This window comes from Harpegnathos saltator, unplaced genomic scaffold, assembly GCF_003227715.2.
Source record: "Harpegnathos saltator strain DR-91 unplaced genomic scaffold, Hsal_v8.6 scaffold60, whole genome shotgun sequence".
NCBI classification, from domain to species: Eukaryota; Metazoa; Arthropoda; class Insecta; order Hymenoptera; family Formicidae; genus Harpegnathos; species Harpegnathos saltator.
Genome location: NW_020230427.1, coordinates 956,655 through 975,576, shown reverse-complemented (window position 1 = coordinate 975,576; position 18,922 = coordinate 956,655). Strand labels below are relative to the sequence as shown.

At 38.1% G+C, this 18,922-nt stretch overlaps 2 protein-coding genes across 3 annotated transcripts in view; both read right to left on the bottom strand.

Moving 5' to 3' along the window:
* alpha-Man-Ia (alpha-Mannosidase class I a) overlaps window positions 1-18,922 on the bottom strand; it is a 923,832-nt gene that overhangs the window by 8,520 nt on the left and 896,390 nt on the right. For both annotated transcript variants that reach the window (XM_025304268.1, XM_025304269.1), the window contains exons 4-5: window positions 5,043-5,222; window positions 1,966-2,179 (exon numbers count right to left, since the gene is read on the bottom strand). In XM_025304268.1, coding sequence (XP_025160053.1) covers window positions 1,966-2,179; window positions 5,043-5,222 — 394 coding nt within the window. The remainder of the gene's footprint in view (window positions 1-1,965; window positions 2,180-5,042; window positions 5,223-18,922) is intronic.
* On the bottom strand, window positions 16,159-18,663 carry LOC109503785 (uncharacterized). Its single transcript, XM_025304303.1, has 5 exons — window positions 18,403-18,663; window positions 18,163-18,282; window positions 17,000-17,090; window positions 16,784-16,926; window positions 16,159-16,692 (listed from the first exon to the last, which is right to left on the bottom strand). The coding sequence occupies exons 1-5, from the start codon at window positions 18,600-18,602 to the stop codon at window positions 16,395-16,397; spliced, it is 852 nt and encodes a 283-aa protein (XP_025160088.1). The 5' UTR covers window positions 18,603-18,663; the 3' UTR covers window positions 16,159-16,394.

Here is an 18,922-nt window from a genome sequence, read left to right as displayed (position 1 = left end):
TATCAAAATTCGGGAAACTTCCTCGACGAACTATTAAACACATTCCTGAGTCTTAAACTCATATCAACTCGTTGTGGACTTTGCCTAAGTGCATGCCTTTCTTTATCTGATACAATAATAGACTTATAGACCTATGATTGGTATCAGCAGTCTGGCGTTCACTCTGTTTGTCTTCGACTAAATTATAGAATGTTCTGATTTGAACATTTTTATAGCTCTTCTGTCTTCCACATGCGCACACACACATATCGTTATTACATTCTTCCTGCTTCTTTTTATCTTGTATAGTGTATTGGATGAAGTTTTTGTACCGTATATAAGAATTCTGTTTTAAATATGTCATATTAGTGCATACATATTGAACACAGATTACATAGTGTTATTTGGTAGACGGGGTTTCTACAGTTTGAACAAAATACACCATCAATCACATCGTGTCTTTCGGTGATGTGTTTGCGCACTGCAAATATTTCTGTAACTGTATCGCGAACGCCATCAACAAAACATGATGTGCAGAACCGTAAATTGTCTCTAGAATTATATGAAAAATAAATGCAACACACTTTTGTTTGGCCACTCAAAGTATTAATTTCTGAAACTTCCAATTTCTTCACTTTTTCATTCACTAATTGATTACTATTGTCACTATCATAATTACTATCATCCGTGAGTATATGATTTATATCTTCTTCGTCTTCTATTTCTTCGTTTTCTATTTTTTCGTCTTCTACTTCTTCGTCTTCTATTTCTTCGTTTTCTATTTCTTCGTCTTCTACTTCTTCATGCTCTATGTTTTCACGATCCATACTGAAAGAGCTCTGACTGGTAAATACACACAAAATTAAATCTATATGCTTCACTTTTGCCACTCTTCTCATTATTATAACTCCCGGAAAAACCTAGCCAAAATAGTCATATCTTTACATGATGCAGCACTAAATGCTTCACAGGCATCCTATGGTAAGATATGCATACCTTTCTTTATCTGATACCACAATAGTACTTGTAGACCTACGATTTGGTATCAGCAGTCTGGGAGGTCGACGGCTGACAAAAATATTTTGGTCAAAATGTGATATTGTAATACACAGCACCATTATATTGCAGCGTTTACAAATTGTAATAAAAGTATAAATAAATTACTTTGTTATATATTATGATACATCTTTTTTACTTTAGACCAGATCCTTTCTTCCAACTTCCCCTTATCCCCTTTCTTAGGATTTTTTATGTTAATTATGTTAATTATATTGATAAAAATACCTATAGATGTTTGATAGACGTTCGATAGACATTCGTGAGACGTTCGAGAGACGTTGGAGAGATGTTCGATATGTAACTATTTCGGTCAAAACATACTAGTTATTTTATATAAACACTGTATATAATTTCAGTTCGCTGTATATTATTTCAGTTTGATAATTACGAGGGGACATTTAAAACACATTATATGACATTTTTTCTCGTGACGTATGCATGACATCACGGTCACCATCTTGCGTGACGTCCCACCACATTTTTTTTCTCGTGACGTATGCGTGACGTCCCACCATGAGTTCCCCTTCCCCGCGCGATGTCATACCCCGCGCCCTGAGTTTCCCGCTTCCCCCGCACCTCCCTCAGCACTCCTGGGTTAGAACCGGCCTAACTATTCTACTACCGGGAACACTGTAAATATCATTATCAACAAAGTCAACGAATGACTTTTTCGGAAACCTCTGCATTATCATCCGAATAGGGGCAAGCAATCCGTCATACTGACATGTATGTTGCTGTTACATCCTGTACGTACTCACACGCATAGATACGTGATCGAAGGTAAACACGATATTAATTTCGCGGCGGTATATTTTCATGTTTTGCGATTGGACTTCGCTCCGCGATGATCTTATCTATTCTCGAGCAATTGGCGAATTGGCGATTTTTTTGAGCAAAGTCACGATAAGATGTCAAAGTGTCACTTACGTTGACCCCATTTGCCCGTCCTTGGATGGATATAATTCGGGTAGAGTCCTCTCGGCTTGTCCAAGCTCTTCAAGACCTTTCTTACGTTCTCGACTTTACTCTTGAACACTGGATTATTCGTTATATCGCTCAAGTAGGTAAACTCGAGATGCATCGTTCCGATCTCGGATAAAATACTGCAACCGCTGCTCGCCCAACCGTAATTCTTGCTGGTCTGAAAAATAGATGTAACTTTCTAACTCGAATACATCGCCCGCACCTGCGGTATGCGAGAGATAGGTCAAGAGCAGTATACGACTTTTATCAAAAGATTTGGGCGTAACTCGATGCGTTTTTAGACGATCGAAAGTCACCGAAAGCTTATTACTTTTCTGTTTTTTTATTATTAATTTTTTTATTATTAATAAGAAAAAGGGGATGGCGGGAAGGGTGTAATAAATTTGTCACGTATATAAACGAGTCGTAAGCTTCTTTTTATCTCTATTTTGCCGCGGCGATATATTTTCGATTTTTTACTTTAAACTTCTTTTTACGATCAGTTATTCGAATAAATATTTTTATCAGTAATTTAATGATATGAATATAATTATAAGAGCATTGTAGAGACATAGTGTATTATATTTTTCACGAAGGGATGCATACATATGAAACTCATTCAAGCTCATTTTCTGTCCGGCTCCTGCGTATACAAACTCAGAATAAAATCACAATATAATGTTTCCCGAGTCGATAAATACTATTCGCCGTTCTGTGCCCTTTCTTTCGCACCGTTTAAAGTTAATGGAAAATTATGACGTTCGTGCAATCCTGAAGACGAGGACACGTTAACATCCAGCAATTAGCCGCGCTCGTTATAGGACGTTAATACGAATTATGAAGTCATCAAGCGAATAGGGTCAATCGGAGCACACGTGTCGTGACATAATTAAAATCGATTCCCTCTCATTTCTCATTTTCTTGCCCTGTTGCATCCTTGCTGTGCGTTTGCTTGTTACTTCGTTTTCGCGCGTAAGACCGCACATGAGATGCGCTGCATTTTGCAATTATCACTCTTTCTATTTGCATCTACGGCTATGATTCACTCAGCTATAAGGTAATTTATACGATTATTGCAATTACAAAGTTTCCCTCCCTTCGTTTTTAGTACTCCAATCACGGACGTATTCTTTATCGAAATCGATGTTGTGATCCGTGCCCATGGACATGTTCTCTTCAAATCATGATAAGATAAACAGAGTGTAAAGACAAGCAGGTGGTGCTTCGTAATATCGATTTTGTGATAGGAACGATTTGTTGGTGCAAGATCCTCATATTTATTCGCACTATTATTCGTGTAATTCACTGCAAACCCGAGTGTGTTATTTTGACACGTATAAGTTGAAGCTTTCTTCACGTGTTTCTTGTCGACTGAAATCACGTCATTTGATATATTTCGATATCACTTAATGCGTTTAGACGCGTTAAACGACGATGACTTAATGACAACAAGATACGTGTAAAGGAAGCTTCAGTTTATACGTGTCAAAATAACATATTCGGATTTGCAATATTAGTGATATAATCGTGTCATACAATTGACTCGTTTATCTTAATAGCCTGCAAATTTTGAAACAACATGTAATCAATAATTAAATATATGCTATTAGCAAAATTAACTTTTGTCTGAATTACAGATGTCGAATATGTCGACCGAGAGCTTCTCTTATGTTCAAATTAATCAGCCGCTTTTTCGATGGAAATTGCTCTTTAGTTAGTCTGTATAAATAGTCGCGCTTGATCGCTATTTCATTGTCGAATGATCGAGACAGATCGGGGAATAAGAAAAAGATAAGATAACGGAAAGATACGAACTGGAATATCTTCCATCATAGGGGAAGTCAAAGCCCGCGTATCCGCCTCTCGCGTTCTCGTTATCCATCCAATTAAGAATTTGCATATTAATCGCGCCGCTAGTTCGACAGACGTGACTTGATGGAATCGTTTCAATTAAAGCGCGACATCATTCGTCGCATATGATACTTGATAAGAAGCGCGCAAAAACGGAAACGTCACATACCATGGTACATGTCTATAAATAGTCTTTTTTGAATTATAATTGTACGCAATACCTCGCATTTATATCACGCGATACATACGCAAGCGGATCAACGCATCGTTCACTGGTGAAAAAATTATAGCGAAGACGTTCACATTTCGACGATTCCGTCGACTATTTTTATTGTCATTTTAATTGGGCAAGTAAAATTTCAATAATTTTATCGACTGATAAATTTTTAGTTTACGAAGACCATGTTGAATACTAAGCATGTAATCAGAAACAATTCCGTAGAAACTTGATTAATTTCTTATAACTTATTTTTTGCGTAAGTATAAAAAAAATTATGTAACGTAAAACTAGTAAATATTAACTTTCGGATATAAATTAATAATTAATTTTTCAAAGATTTTGTTCTAAAAAAACGGTTTGTAACTTTGGAGTTAGAATAGAATACAATATCTATATATACATATAATTTAATTTAAGATTATATCTATAAAGCAATATGTAACTTCAAAGTCATATAGAGAATTTATGAAAACAAGATTTCATAAACTCTCAGATCGATGTTTGTAGCAATTGGCGTTTTAGAGATATATAAATTTTATAGATTTGCGATATTTAAAGTCATATGTTAACAATAGTTTTGTTTGAATAAATTGGCAGTAATCATTCTTCGACGATAATTCGACGGCTATAGCTCATGACAATTTCTAATTTCTAATGTTACAACGTTACAAAACAATCATTTTGATAATTAAACACGCCTTGGGCAACATCTGTTCTCTTTTTGACCGTTAAGTGTCGATTTTAATGACGTTTATTAAGAGCATATCAGTGGTTTCGGTGCAGCCTGCATGAACTTGTAATACATCCGCGCGATAAGTCGTTTTACATTCTTCAGTACGTTAAATGAGGATTCTTTTTCTAGGAAAGAAAAAATAAACTAACTTAATATTGAAGTACATCGAACCCGTTCCGAGCGCGTTGTGTCAGTACGAACAGTGGCGAGTTATGGCAATGAAAAGCCTGCACTTACTCCGGTATGGAGGTTGATGAGGGAATGAGGAATTCCGGTTTCCGTCTGGAAAGCAGGCAGCATCCGTTCGCCGAGCTGCGCCGCCTTATCCCGGAACATCACGTCCCCTGTGAGAGCATAACAGGCGAGCAGGCTTCCCATGAAACGAATGTTCGTCTCGAACAGTGATATTTCGGAATTCTGAAACAATGTCCGGACAAAAGCCTCGTATTAGTCAGATTGCTGATCGTTTAACCGCGCGATGAGAAAATGTCCGCGACACGCTCAATTTCGCACATACATTCAATATCCTCTCATGTATGCGCCCTCACATTCGATTGAATGTCAAATATTGGCGCGTCTATTGCGGAGTGAAATATCTTATTATTACTTATTACAGAACTTAATGCAATTTATTACATCTTCTAATAACTACAAATTCGACCCAATGCGCGAATCATTCGAATGGCATGCGCAATTGGGGTGATTCCGAAAACATACAACGTCGTTGTAACACACAGTTGTGTAAACACAAATTGCGTATGTCGTAATATCTCTTCGATAATGAAAACGCTGCGATGTTTTTTGCCGTATAATAGATTCCTCATCGACGGTGATCATTTGGCTTATTATTATTGGCTTATTATTCATCACCAGTGTGACGGCCAGTATACGACACACTGATACGGAAACAGGACGCGATGCGAAAGCTCAGTGGCATTAGCCGCACCGCGAAATGGAGAGTAACGATCGTTAGCGGTTTCGCATCACCCGGTGTGCGTCGCGGAAGAGCGGGAAATTTCTTTTTTTCCTTTTCTTCGTATTTTTCGCTCTTTACGCTGGCGCCGCCTCCCCATCTCGAGCGTGCACTCGCGTTTTTCGCTATTCCCGTGAGCTTTTCGCAGCAAGGCCGTTCACGCGTCAGTATTATCGTTACATATATATAGTCGCAATTAAAGTTTTTCCGAGCGAGTGCCCATGCGTGTGCGGCTTGGTCTGGCTTAGCTTAGTTTCGCATCGCACGTAGAATATGCATCACTGGACGTTCGCGTTTTCTCATAATTCAGCACGGATAACGGGTAAAAGCAATACACGGAGATTCTGATTGTGGTTACGTTAATCGTTCTCGTGGTGTGCGAGGTCAAAGGACGACTGCGTTCATCTGTCTAGCGATGAGGATTCTTTATTTGCTCCTGCATGAACGTACTTTTCAGCGTTTTTCAATTTTGCACTGACAAGGGAATCGGAGACTAATTACTTTTAATTTTACGCCCGTTGTCTCATGCTTGTTGCGCACATGCATATATTGTTAGTTTTCGAGCGACTGTATTCCCGCGGAGCTGCGCGAGGACTTCCGCGGATAATATCAACACCGAGAATGCCTGAAAGACACCGACACAGAAATGTCACAATTCATAAAAAGCCCGAATGCGCGTATTGCGCGGCGTAATAAAATCTCACGTATGCGACGGATATAATGAGTGCTCTGGGAAAATACATACACACACACACACGTGCGCGCGCGCACGTACGTATATAAGCGTATTCACGAAACAAACGAAACAAACGAAACAGTCGAGATGTAATTTTCGAGATGCCTGCGCAAAAAACGCTCTTTTGCGACAAAAGAACGAAATATAATTAGACGGCTCAGGCATGTGGCGTTCCGCAAACACACCATACAAAAATTCTAGATAGTAAAACAAAGGTGGCACGCGTATTTTACATGCGCCGGCATAAGTGTGTCCGGCGACGGTATAACCGAGTTAAAAAAGGCGCCTCGCCAACATTGCGAGAGTGTTATCAAAGCTCTCGCCGTCATTCGGAATTACGAGTCCGGGTAATTTTCATTGTTTCCGACTGCGTTCCCCGCTAATGAACTAAATAAAAGAAGCCGGCGTAACTACGAATTTCAGATCGAACTTCACGCGTTCCGCTTCATGAGAAGCGCGCGCGCGCGCGATATTGGCGCGAGTCGAGTACACAAGAATGCGAAATATAAAATTCTCGAAAGTTGGTCAATGCGAGACGAGATTCGTCGAAAGTTGACGGCGTATTGTCAGGCCCATCGGACAAATTTGTCGCGCGTGACAACGCGCCGCGCACTCGTTAAACGTTCAGTAGTCGCCGCCGTAATTAGGAGGATCTGAAAACGCTTCGGCGCAGAACGGCGGAGAAGATAATGATGCGTTGCGTGTAAAAGCGGGTAAATTGGCGTTGTTCTCACGTTTACGAGGTATTACGGCGCTAATTGACATTTATGATGCGCGCTGCGATAGGAAGTGCCATGGGAAGTTTGTAAACGATATGTCTTTGTGCGTCGATTACGCTCTGTGTGCTAAACGTAGCGCGTGAATTTTGGAATTACAAATTGTACATATCTTGCTTTTTTTTCATATTCGCGATTTGCCGGTACATAATGTTCTCGCGTGATTAATTATATTTGCCGCTTAATGTAACACCATGCGTTAAGGGATTAGGCCACTTTGGGCGGGTAAAAAATCACTATCATTTCTGAGAATTTTTTCTGAGGATATAACAAAAGAAATATAAAAATAAAAATAAGGTATATATTAAGCAACTCTTTAAAGGAAAAAAAATACTTCTTTTGTAAATATTTTAAACAAAATAGCAGCGTTGAAGCCGAGACACTTTTTGATCAATGCTCTCAGTGGTGTTCAGTCTCACGGCTACAGCATTGGATATTTAGAAATATTTATTTTTGTGGAAATGATAAACACTTGAAAACAAATTTCATGTTTTGATCTAAAAATTTCGTGCAAAAGTGTCAATTGTAAAAAAAGTTTTTAATATTTCCCAAAATCCATATGTACTTCTTCAGTTTCTAGCGTCTAGATAATAAAAATTTTTTCGTTTTTGTTTTACGTCCAATGCTGTAGCCATGAGACTGAATACAGCTGAGAGCGTCAGTCAAAAAGGGCTTCCAGTGTCTCGGCTTCAACGTCGCTATTTTGTTTAAAATATTTATAAAAAAAAATCCTTTTTCCTTTAAAGAATTTCCTTTAAAGAGCTTTCTTTTTGAGAGTTGCTTAATAAATACCTTATTTTCATTTTTGTGTTTCTTTTGTTACGTCTTCTGAAAAAATTCTCGAAAATAACAATAATTTTAACTCGTCCAAGGTAGGCTAACCTCTTAACACCGAATGTTGCGTTTTAAGAAAATAACTTATGAAAGCCACAATTCCTGTCCGATATTTGGCGATATGTTTATCGAAACTTTCTCACGTGGGAGAAAAGGAAAATAAGCTTGTGGCTCACGCATTAACCGGTCGATCTTTGGTTTATGAGGTCTTTATCTCTAAAGGACGAGAGTGATGTTACTTTGGTCATCATATATGTATGTGTGTGTGTTGTATTGCTCTGCTATCCTTTCCGGTTCGTCAGGCGTGGCTGATTGACGCGTTTACCTAGAACTTGACGCTACGTTCTTATTAAGGTCTCTACTCGTTAAGGAGCAGGTGTTTGGTTAACGCATAATCAGATTCGGCCTTTGGCGATGGGATATTGAAACGCATAATTAGGTGATTTTGTAATGCCGCAACGACTTTTGCGAAGACCATAAAACGAAGGCGTAGATAGGAATAAAATTTTCGTCCGACATTTCTATTATATTTAATGACTGGTGGACAGTAATATGCACCTAAGTAGATTATCGTCACTCGAATATCGTTTCTCCTCGTCTTTTTTCATCTCTACTTCTCTCTTTTTTCTTTCTTCCTTTTTTTCTCTTTGATTGCCCGTCTCGTTCTTCTTTTCTTGTCCGTTATTCTTGATGGCAACGTCTATCTTCTTGCGGTAACATCTCGCGTTCGAATTAGCATAGCTGCTAATAACGCTGGTAAGTTTTAATGAAAACGTTATATTTCACGTGACTGCATTGATATTCGCAATCGCGTGCACACGCGATACAATCCGTACAACCATATTTCTCTCTCGCGCACATGCATGCGTGCCATAACGCATCTGATGAGCCGTTGATGTTTAACACGCGAGCCTTTAATTACCTATGCTGCTACTGCTTCAATTCAGGTGCTCGAAACGTAGCATGCCTAATGATCTTAAAGCTTCGCTGAGAATTAGTATTGGGCAAGCGTATTTTTCCCCAGCAACCATTTTTTCACCTTTCTTTCTTCCTGTCTACCTTTCTCTCTCTCTCTCTCTCTCTCTCTCTCTCTCTCTCTCTCTCTCTCTCTCTCTCTCTCTCTCTCTCTCTCTCTCTCTCTCTCTCTTTTTCTCTCTCTCTCCCTCTTTCTCTCTCTCTCTCTCTCTCTCTCTCTCTCTCTCTCTCTCTCTCTCTCTCTCTCTCTCTCTCTCTCTTTGATTATAATTCACGATATTTGTATAAATCATTTTGCTGACTCGCGATATAAATATAACAATTTCGTAATCTTTTTTTATTACTCAACTAGAAATTTATCCCATGGTCTTGATCAGATTAATCTCATTTGGTCATTAGATCCTGATAAGGTAATATTATTAGGTCCTAGTAGTCATGTAACGCAGCGTGGATATTAGGATCTTATTAAGGATTCATAGTCAGGTTCTTATTAAATTATCTTATTGAATAAATTATCTTTCTCATATTTTATTTCAGATTAAAGTTTCTCTGCCTAGTTAAAAATATTTGATTCATATAACGTGTCGAATCAACATCAGAAACCCAATATCAATATTCAGATTGATTCGACGTTGAAAACGTATAAGTATAGAGCTGCCTTCGACTCGAATTTATTATCGTTTCAAATTACGAATCGAACTAATCGACAAATATCGAACTAATTACTCAAGGAATCAATGTATGTGTTTATAATAAAAAAATGATCCCCAATTTTCTTACGTCTCACGACCGTTAGAACTGAACAATTGACACATACACACGCACACACACACTCTGAAACGTCGCGCATCCTTTCCGGCATTTCAATTTCAAGCGGCGCGAGTGGTCATATTCCATTGTCTTGACCGTGGTAAAAATGTTGCTTAACTTTGATAATCGAGCAGCACGTAACAATCCCAATAGTTCCGACAATATTCTTACGATTAATGATTATATAATGTATTCTTATAGAGTTTTTGCAGAACATTATTACATATTAACATTGAATAAATAAACATTGAATAACGTAACAACATTAGATATGCGACAATTGGTACAATATACATTAGCGAACAGTGTGTGTATATGTGTGTATGTACATGTGTGTGTATATATATATATGTGTGTGTGTGTGATTCTATGGTTGCTTTTAGATTTTCAATGAAACATTATAATATTAGGTAAATTGGAAAGTTCCGTCCGTTTAGTGACAAGTAGCTATAGCTAGAACTGTCGTTAACCTGTAATGTCTAAACGAAGCTTAATAGTTTGTTTTGACATCTGTCAATAACATTCAGTACATAAAAGTATACGTTTGCATCAATAACATTGTTTTTCACTGCATCGAAACTGTCGAAATTCGAGCCAAATAAGCGTCATTTGCGCAAAGTGTTAATCTTTTGCTTCAATTGGAAGAAAACTACAGCTGAAGCTCATCGAAAGCTTGTGGAAGTTTATGGTGATAATGCTCCTTCTGATAAAACATGCAGAGAATGGTTTTGACGCTTTAAAATTGGTGATTTTGATGTAGAGGATAAAGAGCGTTCTGGACGGCCAAGAGTATTCGAAGACGAAGAATTGCAGGCAATAGTGGATGAAGACCCATGTCAAACGCAAAAGCAACTTGCAGAAACATTAAATTGTGCTCAATTTGTCATTTCCGATCGTTTGAAAGCCTTAGGAAAGGTTTACAAGGAAGGAAAATGGGTCCCATATGAACTGAAGCCAAGAGAGATTGAAAGGCGAAAAACCACGTGCGAAATTCTGCTCGCTAGGCAACAAAGAGAGGGGTTTCACATCGTATCATCACTGAGGATGAAAAATGAATTTATTTTGACAATCCCAAACGTTGAAAAACTATTTGCGGTTCTGGGCAACCCTCAACATCGACGCCAAAGCGGAATATCCACGGAAAGAAGTCAATACTCTGTATTTGGAGGGTCAGAAGGGTGTGCTGTACCATGAACTGTTCAAAAGTGATCAAACAATCACAGGGGATCTCTGTAGAGAACAAATGATCTGTTTGAGCCGAGCATTGCATGAAAAACGACGAGAATATGAAACGAGACAGCATAAAGTGATATTGCTTCATGACAATGCTCAGCCTCACGTCACAAAATCTGTCAAGGAAACGTTAGAAGCATTTCGGTGGGAAGTGTTACCTCATGCGGCTTATTCACCAGACTGTGCCCCTTCTGACTACCACTTGTTTCGGTCGATGGCATACGCACTTGCTGAGGAATGCTTCAATTCTTATGAAAACGTCGAAAAATGGGTCTCTGACTGGATAGCCTCCAAAGATGAGTCATTCTTTTGCCGCGGAATTCGCTTGCTGACCGAAAGATGGGAAAAAGTCATCGCTAACGATGGACAATACTTTGATTGATGTACTTTTTCATTTTGTTTCTTAAATAAAGCCATACGTTTTGCAAGAAAACGGGCGGAACTTTCTGATTGACCTAATAGTTAATCTCCAAACAGCAAAATAGTTTAAAATAAATTTAAGGAAATTTAAGGAAATTAAATTTAAGGAATTTAAATTTAAGGAAATCCAATGTCACGTTAATTTTACGGCTATTTTTATGAGCTATCAAGGGAAGAGAATAATCAACTATAATTCGTTAAAATCTGATAGTGCAAGTCACATTAGTTATAATGGATAAGAATTCCTACAAGGATCCGGTCAACTAAACTAGGTTCTAACATTAAGATCCTAATATGGATTCTAATATACATGGTGTCTGGTAATTAACTGCCAACCCGAAGTGTGAAGGTAGATTGGGTTAAGACAAATATAAAAGTCCCATATGCCGTGCTGTGGCCTGAGCAGCTGCAATACTTCTCCAGTCATCTATGTCGGTGCGTGTCCACTCCTCAGATTTCTGTCATTAATAACTCGATAATTATTGCAAATCTCGCAAAACGATATGGGACTTTTATATTTGTCTTAACCCAATTTATCTTCACACTTTAAGTTGGCAGCTAATTATCGAACACTTTGTATATCCAATCATTATAATCTTACAAAGATTTCCCTTACTCAATTATCATCAGGACATTACAAGGTCTGACTTAATTAGGATTATTTTTCATTCATCCTATCATCTTTTCCAATATCAAGCATATCTGATCAAAATTCCAAGTTGGATACATCTTGTATATCCATCATCGTGATATGGTCACTGCACATTTTATTACATCTTATATTCAAGGCAAAAAGAGAAACTAGGGAAACTTAACACTTTGACGGCCGCACGTTTCACAAAAAAGTTTTCCCTTGCCGCCGGCGTACAATGTCGAAAACTACTGGCTGCCGCCGGCACCTTTTGTAAGCTTTGTTACAAATTGAAGGCGTGCTGTTGACATGTTGTTGCAAATTCAAACTAATAATAATAATTAGTATTTAGTAAATAAAAAGGCGTAATTATTTCAATAGTAGATTTCTCATCCTTCTGACTATAATCTCACTCCATTGTCAAATTTGAGTGTATACATTCACATTTGAAAGTAAATTCGAACAACTGAGTGTAGACACTCAATATTTGAATGCTTTTCTGTAAGAAGTCACTTTCACACATTTTTAAGAATATTTTCTTTAAGTTTACGAATAAATTTAAAAAATTTTTAAACTAAATCAACTCATGTATATGTGAAGTTGGCCGGTAGCTGCTGGCTCAGTGAACTCCCGTATATGTGAGTCCAGCTGTCAAAGTATTAAGATTTAAGAAGAGACCAAGATTTCAAGGATTTAGTGAACAGAAGGAAAACAATAATCATTTCATATTCGCTCGAAAACTTATAAAGCGCCATAATCTTGGCATGATCCAGCGAAAATATTGTTTGTTGTATCGGAGTGTAGGAAATCGTTGGCGGAGAGGGGAGAGGGAGAGAATAATGTAGATTTACAAAGTAGCGAGTTTTGCGTGTCACCAGAGTTGTGATTTCACGGTTCTCCGATTTGATTCCTATCTCATTGATTCCGGGAGTGGAGTCGTCGGTTGAAATAAAGCCGGACAAGACGCCGACTAGGCGTCACGCTATTTTCCACTAACTCAGCGGCACGTCGGACACCCTCGATCTCTCCTAATCTCACCCTCCGTCCTCACCACTTCGTAGACACGTTGTCAGTCCCGTATAAGATCTCCTATCGGTTCGCGTATCTCTTTTGCGTACAATGGCCAATGGGCCGCAGGCAATGGGCATTCCGGCGCGAAACCTAATCGTGGCTTCGTAAATTACCGCTCGTTCATCTTGCCCGTGCCGGGAAGTCAACGTCGCTTTCGGCACACCATGAAATCGCGATGCACACAGTAACTTCCCAATATCGTATCGATTCACACGAGAACGAGAGAGACACTCAGTGCGCTTTCAATCAAACGGCGCGAAAACGCGAAAACTCATCGTAGGATCTTCGCTCCGCGTTCGTTGGACGTGCATATTTGCGCATATAATCGCTCGCCTTCGCGTTGCGAATTAACGCAACAACGTCCGTAGTTGATTTCGCAAGTATAAAAACAGTTCGATGTTTTCCTCTTTTTTTTTCGAGGCGAAATCGGAGGCGCAATTAAGGCGAAGAGTGAAAATAAGGGCGAAGGCAATAAAGCCAGTTGCAATTTCGCCGCAACTCCATTCTATCCGTTACGTGTTGCGCGCAGCGAAACGAGCCACACAAGTTCGGTAACTTAAGGCCTCTCTCGTAAATGTAACACGACCTTAAGTACAGGTCACTGTTCGGCCTCGTGACCGCATCGCTCGCTGAAGTTGCACGACTTTAGAGGGATGAAATTACACTGCGGGAGAAGGTAACGCATGCGGATGAAAAGGAGATTGGAAGGCGTTTCTACAGTACGATAATTCGTATTGCGCTCATTGTTTTCATCTCGCGCTTCTATCCGCTCAGTTTTTCCCGTTAATCCTTCCCCCGAGATCTTTACGCTCGTTAATTAAATTGTCGTTCATCGCGAGCGTCTGTAGGTCGAATTGACACGGCGTGTTCCTCGGATATCATACTGAAATCGGCTGCGACAGATCGAGCTTGTTTACCGTCGTATCTTCGTTTTGCTTCTCATCAGCGGATACCAACGCGATATTAACACCAACGTTACTGCATCACTCAAGTTACAATCACGGCCCTTTATGGATTTCCTTCACGGAGCAGCCTCGCGAGAGGAAAACGAAATTCGCGGATGCAATTATCGGCGTGGTTATGCGGCTGCATTACGCGAGACACGTTATAAACTCGAACGCGGCAGAGAGACTCTCGCGTGCTTTTGTGCCACTTGTAAAGGCAACTTGTACAAGCCTGTACTACTCGGCAGATAGTCACGAAAGCTCTCGCGCAAGTAACAAGTTTCGACAAGCGTTTATACACGCCCCAGTTTCGCCGGAAACCCCGCGCGCGTGCGATAGTTCGCCTTCCTAGGCTAGCCGATGCAAAATAACAAAGGAAGTAACGATGGAATTTTCCCAGCTAGAGGTTCGTTTATCTCACCAAACTGTCGTGAGGAGGCAGAGGGAGAAAAAGTATTGCGCTCTCGATAATGCTGCGTATTGTTGCATCGCCGCTGTTACACGTTGACGTTGAAGGGATGACTTTCGAGATAACGAATTTGCGACTATCTCGTGATTACATAATTGTGAATATCTGATGTTTTACAGCGTTTCATGGTTTGCGCGTTGATACTCGACATTCTTGTCGAACACTAGGAACATCGAGAGAATCTTGACGCATTACGCACGTTCCTTGCTCGACAGTCTATCCCTCACGGGGCTACCGCACATCCGTTACGTAGGGGATAAGACGAAGGTTTTGGCTGGAAGAGAACGTATTTAACGAGACTGGCAGAGAATGCACTAAGAGATCGTAGATCTTTCGGCCTGGAGAGCTACGGAGGTCGAAAGAAAGAGGCCTCTTTCGCTTTTTCTTCCCCTCTCTCTCCTCCCTCTCCCCACCCTCCTCTCTCTTTCTCCAGCTGCTCCAGCTTCTGCATCTTATTCGTCTTGTTCTCGATGGAAACATCATCTAAACTAGGTTTCTTAATGACGCAAAAAAGAATGCTCTAAGACAGGAAATATAATAATAGATAAAAATATGTATCTTCAAATATCTTTTCTTAAACCCGAAGATATTCTCAGAGATCGTGTAAGATATAAAATTTCTTTTCATCTTTGAGATATTTCTTATCGAACGCTATTCTCGACACTATACTTGACAGTTTTCGTATTTTTGCGTCTAGTATCTAATTATCTAGGATCTAGTTATCTGTAAATCAGTGCTATCAACACTTTAATCCTTATTTTCCTCGTCTTCAATTAGAAATATATTTAAAAGTTTTACTCGTAACAGAAATAAGCATTCTTGACTTCCCTCTTCGTATTTCATACTTTGCGAAGTTCTAGTCGGGAATATTTATCGGAATGCGAATACGTTTCGCAGTAGGATAGAAGCACGTAAAACTTGAGCTCAATTAAAATCAGACCGGTCAGGATGGCGTAAATCGAACGTGCTATTATACAAACTAGTCACACCGGCAGACAGCTGTGAAACACGCTGGAGAATGCGCTAATTCCTGCCTCGGCGTACCCGAGGAGATTTGTGCGCAACGAGTCGCATGCGTTCTTCGTACTTGCCGGCGATGCCGGTAGTGCCTCTAGCTAGGGAGCTCCTCGTGGAATAGAGACATTACGCTCGTAGTTTAGATAACAGGTACTGCGTGGTAGTGGTGGATGTCGAAGGAGCCTGTTCAAGTATCCGCGCTTGTCGGGACTGAAATCACAATTTATAATGGAGCGCTTCTTCTTCGTGGTTCAAAACGATCAGAACAACCGATCGCGCGTTGCGTGCTCTCGAAATACATCTTTAAACCTGTGCAATCTGTTAAGCGATGGAATCGGTGGTGTTTGCTGCCTATTGAAATGTGAATTGCACGTTCATTTTCACGCGTACTTTTGAACAACCAATTTTTGCAATAAATTATGAGAACCATCGATTATCTTACATGATAGGATCTAACGAACGAAACGAGTAGAATCATACGGAATGTTTAAATTTAAGCTATTTATTTGGATTATTTGGATTATTTGGATTTAGAAATAGATTAGCGCGTATGACATTTAGGCTTAAGTGAATATACTTAAAATACTTAAAATTAGATAAGTGTTTCTAAAATTTTAGACACGTTAGTTTCTTGCTATTTAACATAGCATGCCTCTTCTTGTAAAAATACGAGAGTACTCGTTGATTGTATTCATCGTTATCACATGTCTCTCGACTCCACTATTATAACTGTTGTGTGGAATAAATCACCATAAAATATGACAGCGACGTGCTGATGAGCTGAAACATTACACGTGTCTCTTCTAAACAAAATAGAAAAGGATTTTGTTACATATCCTCCATGGATAATACTTTCTTGTTTTACCGTAGCAAAACCTTCGAAAGATGGCACGAAGAGACCACCGACTATCAAATTAGAACCCTTCATACTTCTCTCCATCATCAGCAGAAGACATTTTTGTGTATATATAGAAGTCGCGTACCATCGGGTGTTGCATCTACAAAGTCGTAGATTAGTTCATGGTAATTAATAGATCATTCGTAATTATTGATCTTGGAGATAAATACGTGTTTTTAAGCTACATTTACATTGTCTCAAACACGAATTGGCTGTAGTCTATTATTTGCTGACCGATGAAGTTGTTGAAGAACATATAGAGGACGTACGCCAAAAGGATAAAAAAGCAAAAGATTCCATCGCTGATATTACTCGACAAAACGTATCGGCAAAACTACGAAACACGTAATGTTAAAAAATAGGTTATATGTTGTCAACGACTCGATTGTTAACATCTAGAAACTTACGTAATATGTATTAATGCTTAACGATATAATGATCAGAGGAATTAAAATCAAATAGATTATTCCGGATATAGATCTGAAGAAATTGTTGAATCTTGAACAGTAACAAGATAGTATATCATTCTGGAATATTGTGTTATTTTCGCTTATTGCATTATTTTTTTATAAATTATTAATTCCTATATATATGTATATATATGTATATATATATAGGATGAGGAAAAAATCAAGGATTGGTAAAATATCTCGAAAAGCGTTTTAGAAAAAAATATTCCGAACAAAAGTTGTATTATTTCAAGGGAGACATAAAACAACTATATCATTTTGTTTATAAATGCACTATTTTCGAAATATTCACTGATCATTACTTTTCTTAAATGGAAACCCTAATTTTTTATTACACCATCTTTTTCTACTAGCTAATTTGAACAACTTTTGTCTAAAACATTTTTTTATTTCTTTAATATTTTTTGAGATATTTGAGGAAAACTTGATAACTTTTTCAATATTTAACTCGCGATATCTTGCTAATTATTTGTCAAAAGAAAAAGTGATACTAGACTTTTTTGCTCTATTTAATCTCAAGAATATGTTGTTACAACAGCGCCCTGACTTTCAATAACTTACAGGCTTCTGGAAATTTCAAAATCATCAAATTAACAAAAGTCAGGGTGCTATTGTAACAATATATTTTTGAGACTAAATAGAGCAAAAAAGTTTAATACCACTTTTTCTTTCGACAAATAGTTAGCGAGATATCGCAAATTAAATATTGAAAAAGTTGTTAAGTTTTCCTTAAATATCTCAAAAACTATTAGGCAAATAAAAAAATATTTCAGACAAAAGTTGTTTAAATTAATTGGTAGAAAAAGATGGTGTAGTAAAAATTGGGATTTCCATTTAAGAAAAGTAATAATCAGTGAATATCTCGAAAATGGTACCATTTGTAAATAAAATGATATAGTTGTTTTATGTCTCCCTTAAAATCATACAACTTTTGTTCGAAACATTTTTTTCTAAAACGCTTAGTTTTCGAGATATTTTACCGGTCCGGGACTCTTTCCTCATTTTGTGTATATATATATATATATATATATATATATATATATATGGTATATATATATATATGTGTATATATATAAAGTATATAAAATATGATACCGAACTCGATAGCTCTTTGGTGACAATCGATGGCCTCTGTGATACTTTTATAGTCATTAGGGTTTTTGGCAAGACTTAACGATAATTTTGTTTGATTTTTGTTCACAGCACGTTTGATTCGATAACTGGAAGCATGCAACAGCATGTTGCATATCGAATCAAAAATAATTTTCATTATTTCTACTATTACTATCCTATTTCTATATTTACTATTTTTTTATTATTATTGTTTGAAGATTCGTTACCTGGTGATCATAAACATTGCACATGTGTGTTGCATACACGCTAAGGCTAGCACTTCTGTAGCTAATATTGAGGAAATGGTGAAAAAGACCATCAACGATGTGTATAATTGTAGCACATAAACAAACTTCTCCCAATGAATATATTTTTCCATTGCGAATGGAATATTGAATATCGGCTTGCGCGATCCATTTAACGGCATTATGGCGTCGAGAATAGTGGGTGATAAATATGCCAATAGAAATATAAATAGACATACGTATATAAACGCTGCAACATATATATAATTCAACGTTCTCCTTAATTTTACTTCGGGTTTTTGAGTTATAACTTTTAATATCTCACAACTTAATTCTATTACTCACTTATCGCGATGATTGTAATGGTTTTCCCGACTTTAGCGCGTTCTTGTATAATTCGAAATTCTTCTTCATCCTTCAAAGATTTCCAGTCATCTTTAATTCTCTTTATAAGTATTTTCACCTAAAATGGTATATCAGCGAGCCATATATTTGGTTAAAT